This window comes from Lolium perenne, chromosome 1, assembly GCF_019359855.2.
Source record: "Lolium perenne isolate Kyuss_39 chromosome 1, Kyuss_2.0, whole genome shotgun sequence".
Taxonomy (NCBI): domain Eukaryota; kingdom Viridiplantae; phylum Streptophyta; class Magnoliopsida; order Poales; family Poaceae; genus Lolium; species Lolium perenne.
Window position 1 is genome coordinate 135,584,722 of NC_067244.2, and position 11,898 is coordinate 135,596,619.

An 11,898-nucleotide genomic window follows, 5' to 3' on the forward strand; every position below is an offset into this window, starting at 1 on the left:
TAGCGCCACCGGTGCTCCCTTCGCCGTGCCGCCAGGATCCGATTGACGAGATCGGGAAAGACAGGATTGATCGACGATCGGGCAGCTCTCTTCCTCGTCGACGATCGCCAAGGACCCAGTTTTTTTTTTCAGTCGGTGTTTTCCGATCGCCTGCCAGGAACCGATCTACATGATCGGGAAGGAAGCCTTCGTTTCGCCAGGACAGGATCGCTCCCCAGGAACCCTTTTTTTCTCGCATCCAGGATCACACCCGTCGCTCCGTCCCCGTCCAGCTGATGGCGTCGTCATCTACTTCGTCCGGGACGACCACCATTGGTGCCCCGCCGGCCATGAAGTTGACCCGTGTAAATTTCCTCTACTGGCAGACTCAAGTTCTGCCCACATTACGCGGTGCTCGGGTCATGGGACTTCTTGAAGGAACTGATGTCGCCCCATCTGAAACTTTGGAGGCTGAAGATGAGAATCAGAAGAAAGTTTCTGTTCCAAACCCGGCCTATGATGCTTGGGTCACCAAAGATCAACAGGTGGTCAGTTTTCTTGTCAATTCCCTCTCTGAGGATGTGCTGCCCCATGTTTTTGGTCTTCATCATGCCGTCGATGTGTGGCGTGCTCTGCATAATATGTACTCTACACAGTCCAAGTCTCGGGTCTCTAAACTCCGTGGTGCTCTCACCCACACCAAGAAGCTAGATCTGACCGCCCAACAATACATCACCAAGATGAAAGGCTTTGCCTCCGAACTCGCTGCTGCCGGGAAAACAGTTGACGATGATGAGCTTAAGGATTATATCTTGAACGATCTTGATGGCTCGTTCAACAGCTTAGTTGCCGCCATTAACGTTGTTCCCTCCACCTCTCTCAATGACATGTGCTCTCAATTACTGTCCTGTGAGACTCGTGATGCTATGCTGCAATCTACTGGTCAAGGCCATGGGGGTTTTTCATCATCTGACAATGCTGCTTCTCGGCGTCCTTCCTATGGACCTACACCTCCACGCCCTTTCCCTTCTCCATCATACAACCCACCTCCGCCCCCTTACCAGCCACCATACATGTCTTCCACACCTGCCTATCAAGCACCCTATGCTCCTCCACCATACCAGCAGCCATATATGCCTCCGCCATACCAGCCACATCCCACCTACCATCACTACCCACACCCATACATGCCACCCGCACCTTACCAACAGCCTTACATGCCACCACCTATGCGTCCGCCCCAACAACCACCCCGCCAGCCCACACCTCCCCAAAACCGTGGTCAACCCAAGCCGGAGCAGCAGCGTCGGCCCAAAGGGGGGCGAGGGAAGAAGGACCGTGTAGCTACGCCTTGGCAGGAGGGTGTTCTCTATCAGATATGCAAGAAGGAAGGGCATCAAAAGCTAGTGACTGTTGGTGGCGCTATGGTGATGATGATGATGAGGACACTCCCCCAGACCACACCAAAGGTGCATATGGTGTTGATACCAATTGGGTACATTGACACTGGAGCTACAAACCATGTTACTGGACAACTCAATAAACTTCAAGTACATGAGCCTTATCAAGGACGAGATCAAGTTCACAATGCTAGTGGACAAGGTATGGATATTGCACATATTGGTCATTTTGTTTTGCACACCCCAACTAGTTCTATACAACTTCGCAATATACTACATGTTCCCGATGCTTCCATGAATTTGCTTTCTGCTCATAAAATTGTTCTTGATAACAACACCTTTTATGGAAATTCACCCATTCTTTTTCTTGATTAAGGATCAGGAAACCAAGCAAGTCGTGTTTAAAGGTCCTTGTCATGGTGGCTTATATCCTCTAGTTCCTGTTTCTTCGGGGTCTTCCAAGCATGCTCTAGTCACCATCAAGCCTTCATCCTCTACGTGGCATCGTCTTCTAGGACATCCTTCATCTTTTATTGTTCAGCAAATACTTAGGAAGAATAAGCTATCATATTCCTCTGAAATAAATCCTTACATATGTGATCCATGCGAACAGGCTAAGAGTCATCAGCTACCCTATCCTGTTTCTACCAGTGTATCTATTGTTCCTTTGGAACAATTTTTTTCTGATGTATGGGGTCCAGCTCCTCTCTTTGTAGGCAAACACGCATATTATGTGAGCTTCATTGATGATTTTAGCAAATTTACTTGGATATATCTACTCAAGAAACGTTCAGATGTGTATCAAGTGTTTCTTGATTTTCAACAATATGTTGAGCGCCAATTTGGTCGCAAAATTCTCACCATGCAAACTGATTGGGGAGGTGAATATGAAAAATTAAATGGGTTTTTTCAACGTGTAGGCATTGTCCATCATGTCTCATGCCCTCATGCTCATCAACAAAATGGTTCTGCTGAACGCAAACACCGTCACATTGTTGAAGTAGGTCTTGCTCTACTTGCCAATGCCTCCATGCCTCTAAAATATTGGGATGATGCTTTTCTCACAGCCACTTTTTTCATAAATATGCTTCCTACCAAAGTCCTCAATTTTGAGACCCCCACAGAAAAACTCCTCCAAATCAAACCCAATTATGAGTCACTTCGAGTGTTTGGTTGTGCTTGTTGGCCCAACTTGCGTCCTTACAACAAACATAAACTCTCCTTTCGCTCCAAACGTTGTGTCTTTCTTGGCTATAGTCCTCGTCATAAAGGAGTAAAGTGTCTCGATGTCACCACTGGGCATGTCTATGTTTCTCGCGATGTTGTGTTTGATGAGAATCTTTTTCCTTTTGCTTCTCTTCATCCTAACGCTGGTCGTCGTCTTCGTGAAGAAATTCTTCTCCTTCAAAGTGACACCTCATCTTCGGAAGCTAGTGATAGGGGTGTGCATACTAATGATCACTATTTGCACCTTCCTCTTGTTGATTTTCCTCAGGTGGCTGCTCCTACACATTCTAAAGATGAATCTCCTCAAAATTCTGAAGAAACTGTTGAAAACAGCACATCAAATAATGCCACAGATCAGTCAAACAGCACAGCATAAAATGCTAGCAGCAGCAATCCCGAGGCTGATTCTGGGCAGCAATCAATCGCCCTCGGGTCCCGTGCTGACAGCTTCTTCTGCGCCGGGCTCCAACGAACGTGCGGCGTCCGGTCCGCTCCAACCAGCTGGCGCCACATCGCGGCTGGAGACGTCGCCCGCCCCCGCGTCGGCTGGCGCGCCCCAGTCTTCCGCTGCCACGTCGCCGCCGTCCCCTTCTCCTGCTGAGCCTGGCCGCGCACCACCCCTGCATGCCGGGCCTCCTGTCTTTTCTACCGAACAGGACACTGCTGCCCATCACGATGATTCAGCCAATGATGAGGCTGACAGCGACAGTGCTGCTGCCTCCTCTGCCCCTGATGATCCCCCCGGATCTTCTGCTCCGGCTACTGGTACTGCCCAGCCTATGGTTGCACCTCGAGTTCAGACTCGTCTTCAAAAAGGTATTCGTCAACCGAAAAAATAGATCGATGGCACTGTTCGATATGCTTTGCTCACATCTACAGGAGAACCAACAAAACTCAATGAGGCTTTAGCTGACCCAAACTGGAAGCTAGCTATGCAAGATGAATATGATGCTCTTCTTGCAAATGACACCTGGCATCTTGTACCTCCGAACTCCACCAAAAATGTTATTGACTACAAGTGGGTCTATCGCATTAAGAAACATGCTGATGGTACAGTGGACAGGTACAAAGCCTGTCTTGTGGCAAAAGGATTCAAGCAACGGTATGGTATAGACTATGAAGATACTTTTAGTCCTGTTGTTAAGATTGCTACTATTCGCCTTGTTCTATCTATAGCAGTCTCTAGAGGATGGAGCTTACGGCAGCTAGATGTTAAGAATGCGTTTTCACATGGTGTTCTGGAAGAGGAAGTTTACATGAAGCAACCACCTGGTTTTGAGTCTTCCGCTACTCCAAATTATATTTGCAGACTTGACAAGGCTTTATATGGTCTGAAACAGGCTCCTCGTGCTTGGTACTCTCGGCTCAGTTCCAAGCTCTACACCCTTGGTTTTCTTCCGTCTAATGCTGATACTTCTTTGTTCTTATATAACAAGGCAGGTCTCACTGTGTACATTCTTATTTATGTCGATGACATCATAGTGACGAGTTCCTCTAATCAGGCCATCTCAGCTCTTCTTCATAATTTGAGTTCAGAGTTTGCTCTTAAGGATCTTGGGGACCTTCATTATTTTCTAGGACTCGAAATTCATCCACAGTCCAATGGCTTGCTCATGACTCAGGAAAAATATGCTACAGATTTATTGACACGTGTTGGTATGAGCTCCTGCACGCCATGTCCTACACCACTTTCTCCTACTGATACGCTGGCCTTGACTGATGGTTCTCCTCTTGGCCCTGATGATATTACTAGATACCGGAGTATTGTTGGTGGTCTTCAGTACTTGACAATGACTAGACCTGATATTGCTTTTTCGGTTAATAAGGTATGTCAGTATCTTCATGCTCCCACAATTGTACATTGGACTGATGTCAAGAGGATTTTGAGGTATATTCAGGGCAAAAGCCGAGTTGGTCTCACTTTTCAGAGGTCTCCTTCCACTCTTCTTAGTGTTTATTCTGATGCAGACTGGGCGGGTGATTTAGATGACAGACACTCAACTGGTGGATTTGCTATCTTTTTTGGTCCAAATCTTATTTCTTGGAGTGCTAGGAAACAACCTACTGTGTCTCGTTCTAGCACAGAGGCTGAGTATAAAGCAATTGCAAATGCCACTGCTGAGCTTATATGGGTTGAAGCTCTTACTCGAGAACTAGGTGTGAAACTCAAGGAAAAACCATGCTTATGGTGTGATAATCTTGGGGCCACCTATCTGTCTGCTAATCCAGTTTTCCATGCTCGCACTAAGCATATTGAGATTGATTTTTTCTTTGTTAGAGAACGAGTTGCTCGCAAGCAACTTGATGTCAGGTTTATTTCTAGCAAGGATCAAATTGCTGATGGTTTTACCAAAGCTTTATGTACTAAGAAACTTAATGAGTTTAAGCGTAATCTAAACCTCTCCCAGGTCTAGATTAAGGGGGGTATTAGACATGTAATCCTATACGTATACGAGATGGTGTAGTACACCACATGTATACGTATACAATCTTGTATTACCCTGTGAGGGGTTATTCCTCACCCTTATAACACGTACCCGGTGGCCCAGGAGGGCAACACCGTTCCACCCTACGACAACAAAATTCAACAATATTTATTAGATTGTAGACTCATCTTGTCTTGAGAAGTGTGATGTTATGGTAAGATAGCTACTTACCACCCCACTCTATTTCTTCATTTAAGGTATGTGATGTTACTACCTATGTTACTCCCACTATGAGCAGTCTTATGTACGTTCCTTCCTCATGGTGACTGTTTTCCCCTGAAAAACATGAAGTGCTAAGTGCTAACAGTCGCTTCTTCGAGATGCATGCATGTTGAGGAGATATAGGAACGATGTTTGTACACGCAATTCCAGTACACAGTCCTTAGCATTTAAGGTGCCAAGTGATATGTCTCAAACGTATCTATAATTTCTTATGTTCCATGCTACTTTTATGACAATACTAACATGTTTTATACACACTTTACATCATTTATATGCATTTTCCGGCACTAACCTATAAACGAGATGCCGAAGCGCCAGTTGCTGTTTTCTGCTGTTTTTTGTTTCAGAAATCCTACAAAGGAAATATTCTCGGAATTGGACGAAATCAACGCCCAGGGTCTTATTTCTCCACGGAGCTTCCAGAAGACCGAAGAGCATACGAAGTGGGGCCACGAGGGCCCGTAACCATAGGGCGGCGCGGCCTATGGTGTGGGCCCCTCGTCAGCCCTCCGACTCTGCCCTTCCGCCTACTTAAACTCTCCGTCGCGAAAACCCTATTACCGAGAGCCACGATACGGAAATACTTCCAGAGACGCCGCCGCCGCCAATCCCATCTCGGGGGATTCATGAGATTGCCTCCGGCACCCTGCCGGAGAGGGGAATCATCACCGGAGGGCTCTACATCACCATGCCCGCCTCCGGATTGATGTGTGAGTAGTTCATCCTTGGACTATGGGTCCATAGCAGTATCTAGATGGTTGTCTTCTCCTCTTGTGCTATCATGTTTAGATCTTGTGAGCTGCCTATCATGATCAAGATCATCTATTTGTAATGCTACATGTTGTGTTTGTTGGGATCCGATGAATATTGAATACTATGTCAAGTTGATTATCAATCTATCATACATATGTTGTTTATGTTCTTGCATGCTCTCCGTTGCTAGTGGAGGCTCTGGCCAAGTTGATACTTGTAACTCCAAGAGGGGGAATTTATGCTCGATAGTGGGTTCATGCCTCCATTGAATCTGGGACAGTGACATAAAGTTCTAAGGTTGTGGATGTGCTATTGCCACTAGGGATAAAACATCAATGCTTTGTCTAAGGATATTTGTGTTGATTACATTACGCACCATAATTAATGCAATTGTCTGTTGTTTGCAACTTAATACAGGAAGGGGTGCGGATGCTAACCCGAAGGTGGACTTTTTAGGCATAGATGCATGCTGGATAGCGGTCTATGTACTTTATCGTAATGCCCTGATTAAATCTGATAGTAATCATCATGATATGTATGCATCTCTATTTGTCAATTGCCCAACTGTAATTTGTTCACCCAACATGCTATTTATCTTATGGGAGAGACACCACTAGTGAACTGTGGACCCCAGTCCATTCTTTTACATCTGAATACAATCTACTGCAATCATTGTTCTCTACTGTTCTTCGCAAACAAACATCATCTTCCACACTATACATTTAATCATTTGTTTACAGCAAGCCGGTGAGATTGACAACCTCACTGTTATGTTGGGGCGAAGTATTTTGATTGTGTTGTGCAGGTTCCACGTTGGCGCCGGAATCCCTGGTGTTGCGCCGCACTACACTCCATCACCAACGACCTTCACGTGACCCTTGACTCCTACTGGTTCGATAAACCTTGGTTTCTTACTGAGGGAAAACTTGCTGCTGTACGCATCACACCTTCCTCTTGGGGTTCCCAACGGACGTGTACTTCACGCGTTATCAAGCTCTTTCTCTGGCGCCGTTGCCGGGGACCTGAAGAAAAGTTACACCACAAAGATTTCTATCTCCCACGTCAATTGCACGCCAGCAAGCTCTTTTTCTAGCTCCGTTGCCGGGGAGATCAAGACACGCTGCAAGGGGAGTCTCTCACTTCCAATCTCTTTACTTTGTTTTTGTCTTGCTTTACTTTATTTTATTTTCTGCTTTGTTTGCATTCTCAATATTAAAAACACAAAAAAATTAAATACTTGCATTTACTTTATTTAGTTTGCTTTATTTACTACTGCTAAAATGGGAACTCCTGGGAATACTAAGTTGTGTGACTTCACTAGCACAAATAATAATGATTTCCTATGCACACCTATTGCTCCACCTGCTACTACAGCAGAATTCTATGAAATTAAACCTGCTTTACTAAATCTTGTTATGAGAGAGCAATTTTCTGGTGTTAGTTCTGATGATGCTGCTGCCCATCTTAATAATTTTGTTGAACTTTGTGAAATGAAAAAGTATAAGGATGTAGATGGAGACATTATAAAATTGAAATTATTTCCTTTCTCCTTAAGAGGAAGAGCTAAAGATTGGTTGCTATCTTTGCCTAAGAATAGTATTGATTCATGGACTAAATGTAAAGATGCTTTCATTGGTAGATATTATCCTCCTGCTAAAATTATATCTTTGAGAAGTAGCATAATGAATTTTAAGCAATTGGATAATGAACATGTTGCTCAAGCATGGGAAAGAATGAAATCTTTGGTAAAGAATTGCCCAACCCATGGACTAACTACTTGGATGATCATCCAAACCTTCTATGCAGGATTAAATTTTTCTTCACGGAACCTATTGGATTCAGCTGCTGGAGGTACTTTTATGTCCATTACTTTGGGGGCGGCAACAAAGCTTCTTGATGATATGATGATAAATTACTCTGAATGGCACACTGAAAGGGCTCCACAAGGTAAGAAGGTAAATTCTGTTGAAGAAACCTCCTCCTTGAGTGATAAGATTGATGCTATTATGTCTATGCTTGTGAATGGTAGATCTAATGTTGATCCAAATAATGTTCCTTTAGCTTCATTGGTTGCCCAAGAAGAACATGTTGATGTGAACTTCATTAAAAGTAATAATTTCAACAACAATGTTTATAGGAATAATTCTGGTAACAACTATAGGCCATATCCTTCTAATAATGGTAATGGTAATGGTTATGGTAATTCTTATGGTAATTCTTACAACAATAATAGGAGTGTACCCTCTGGTCTTGAAGCCATGCTTAAAGAATTTATTAGTACACAAACTGCTTTTAACAAATCTGTTGAAGAAAAGCTTGGTAAAATTGATATTCTTGCTTCTAAGGTTGATAGTCTTGCTGCTGATGTTGATCTTTTAAAGTTGAAAGTTATGCCTAATGAAGATAAAGATATTAAGTCATTTGCTACAGCAAACTCTATCCAAGTTCGAATTAGTGAAAATATTAGATTGATGGCTGAATTGCATGCTAGGTGGGAAAGAGAAGAAAAAGAAAAACTTGCTAAAGAGAATAATGTAGCTAAAGTTTGGACTATTACCACCACTAGTAATGTTGATGCTTCACATGTTGCTAAACCTCCTACTATCAATGGTAAAATAATTGGTGTTGGCAATGTTTCTACTCCTAGTGCAAAGCGTGCAAAACTGCCTGAAACTTCTAAAATTGCTGAAATTGTTTGTGATAAAACTGCTGAAATTTTTCAAAATATTGGGGACAATGATCCCATTGATGTAGATCATAATGGTTTAGATTTTGATGATTGCATATCTCTGAAGTTATAAAGTTCTTACAAAAACTTGCTAGAAGTCCTAATGCTAGTGCTATAAATTTGGCCTTTACAAAACATATTACAAATGCTCTCATTAAAGCTAGAGAAGAGAAATTAAAACTTGAAGCTTCTATTCCTAGGAAGTTGGAAGATGGTTGGGAGCTCATCATTAAGATGAAGGTCACCGATTTTGATTGTAATGCTTTATGTGATCTTGGTGCAAGTATTTCTGTTATGCCTAAGAAAATCTATAATATGCTTGACTTGCCACCATTGAAAAATTGTTATTTGGATTTTAATCTCGCCGATAATTCTACAAAGAAACCTTTGGGGAGGATTGATAATGTTCATATTACGGTTAACAATAACCTTGTCACCGTTGATTTTGTTGTCTTGGATATTGAATGCAATGCATCTTGTCCCATTATTTTTGGAAAACCTTTTCTTCGAACTGTTGGTGCTATTATTGATATGAAGGAAGGGAATATTAAGTATCAATTTCCTCTCAAGAAAGGTATGGAACACTTCCCTAGAAAGAGAATGAAGTTACCTTTTGATTCTATTATTAGAAAAAATTATGATGTTGATGCTTCATCTCTCGATGATACTTGATTCACACTTTCTGCGCCTAGCTGAAAGGCGTTAAAGAAAAGCGCTTATGGGAGACAACCCATTATTTTACTTATGCACTTTTGTTTTATATTTGAGTCTTGGAAGTTGTTACTACTGTAGCAAACTCTCCTTATCTTTATTTTATTGCATTGTTGTGCCAAGTAAAGTCTTTGATAGTAGGGTTGATACTAGATTTGGATTACTGCGCAGAAACAGATTTCTTACTGTCACGAAATTGAGCAGCCCCGTCTGTAGGTAACTCAGACAAATCTGCCAATTTACATGCGTGATCCTCAGATATGTACGCAACTTTCATTCAATTTGAGCTTTTTCATCTGAGCAAGTTAAGTGCCCCAGAAAAATTCGTCTTGACGGACTATTCTGTTTTGACAGATTCTGCCTTTTATTTCGCATTGCCTGTTTTGCTATGTTTGATGGATTTCTTTGTTCCATTAACTTCCAGTAGCTTTGTGCAATGTCCAGAAGTGTTAAGAATGATTATGTCACCTCTGAATATGTGAATTTTTGATTATGCACTAACCCTCTAATGAGTTTGTTTCGAGTTTGGTGTGGAGGAAGTTTTCAAGGATCAAGAGAGGAGGATGATACAATATGATCAAGAAGAGTGAAAAGTCTAAGCATGGGGATGCCCCCGTGGTTCATCCCTACATATTTCAAGAAGACTCAAGCATCTAATCTTGGGGATGCCCAAGGCATCCCCTTCTTCATCGACAACTTATCAGGTCACCTCTAGTGAAAATATATTTTTATTCAGTCACAACATATGTGCTTTACTTGGAGCGTCTGTTTGCTTTTATTTTTGTTTTTGTTTGAATAAACTCGGATCCTAGCATTCTTTGTATGGGAGAGAGACACGCTCCGCTGTTTCATATGAACACTGGTGTTCTTAGCATTTACTTTTAATGTTCATGGCGAAGGCTGAAACTACTTCGTTCATTGTTATATGGTTGGAAACAGAAAATTCTTCATGTGGTAATTGGTATATTGTCTTGAATAATTTGATACTTGGCAATTGTTGTGCTCAAATAGATCATGTTTAAGCTCTTGCATCATGTACTTTGTACCTATTAATGAAGAACTACCATAGAGCTTGTTGAAGTTTGGTTTGCATGATTGGTCTCTCTGGAGTCTAGATATTTTCTGGTGAGGTGTTTGAACAACAAGGAAGACAGTGTAGAGTCTTATAATGCTTGCAATATGTTCTTATGTAAGTTTTGCTGTACCAGTTCATACTTGTGTTTGCTTCAAACAACCTTGCTAGCCAAAGCCTTGTATTGAGAGGAAATACTTCTCGTGCATCCAAAACCTTGAGCCAAAAACTATGCCATTTGTGTCCACTATACCTACCTACTACATGGTATTTCTCTGCCATTCCAAAGTAAATTACTTGAGTGCTACCTTTAAAATTTCATTCCTTGTCTTTGCAATACATAGCTCATGGGAAAATAGCTTAAAAAATATTGTGGTATTGAATATGTTGCTATGTATCTTATTTCTTATAAGTTGCTTGTTGAGCGGTAACCATGTTTCTGGGACGCCATCAACTTTTACACCTTTGTTGAATATCATGTGAGTTGCAATGCATGTTCGTCTTGTCTGAAGTACGGGCGATTTATCATGATCAAATGGTTTGAGTATGCATATTGTTAGAGAAGAACATTGGGCCGCTAACTAAAGCCATGAATCATGGTGGAAGTTTCAGTTTGGACACCAATCCTCAATCTCTTATGAGAATATTATCTGTTGTTGAATGCTTATGCATTAAAGAGGAGTCCATTATCTGTTTTCTATGTTGTCCCGGTATGGATGTCTAAGTTGAGAATAATCAAAAGCGAGAAATCCAATGCGAACTTTCTCCTTAGACCTTTGTACAGGCGGCATAGAGGTACCCCTTTGTGATACTTGGTTGAAACATATGTTATGCAATGATAATCCATGTAAATCCAAGCTAATTAGGACAAGGTGCGAGCACTGTTGGTATTCTATGCATGAGGCTTGCAACTTATAGGATGTCTTATACATAACACATATGAATTATTACTACCGTTGACAAAATTGTTTCTATGTTTTCAAAATAAAAGCTCTAGCACAAAAATAGTAATCCATGCTTCCCTCTGCGAAGGGTCATTCTTTTACTTTATGTTGAGTCAGTTTACCTACTTCTTTCTATCTTAGAAGCAAACACTTGTGTCAACTGTGTGCATTGATTCCTACATACTTGCTTATTTGCATTCATCATATTACTTTGTGTTGACAATTATCTGTCGGGGGGAAGACCCCGGGTAGGGCAATGGACGCGGAGCAGCCGGCTGGCCACTGGCCGGCTCGCGGCAAAGGCCGGCTGAGGAGCAGCCGGCTGGCGCCGTGGCCGGCTGGTCCGGAAGCCGGCTGGCTTTAGGTCCTAGTCGGC

The 11,898-nt window shown here is 42.4% G+C and overlaps 1 protein-coding gene across 1 annotated transcript; it reads left to right on the forward strand.

The window, feature by feature from the left end:
- The first annotated feature begins 275 nt into the window (after nt 1-275).
- On the forward strand, nt 276-5,020 carry LOC139833050 (uncharacterized). The gene is made up of 4 exons (XM_071823167.1): nt 276-1,529; nt 2,300-2,379; nt 2,875-3,371; nt 3,486-5,020. Exons 1-4 carry the CDS (start codon nt 276-278, stop codon nt 5,018-5,020), a joined length of 3,366 nt encoding a protein of 1,121 aa, XP_071679268.1.
- Nucleotides 5,021-11,898: the final 6,878 nt, after the last annotated feature.

Coding starts and splice junctions, on each gene's coding strand:
- LOC139833050 (XM_071823167.1), top strand. CDS start 276: ATGGCGTCGTCATCTACTTCGTCCGGGACGACCACCATTGGTGCCCCG. Junction 2,380..2,874: donor AACACCGTCACATTGTTGAA/GTAGGTCTTGCT, acceptor GATTTTCCTCAG/GTGGCTGCTCCTACACATTC. Junction 3,372..3,485: donor ATCTTCTGCTCCGGCTACTG/GTACTGCCCAGC, acceptor TCACATCTACAG/GAGAACCAACAAAACTCAAT.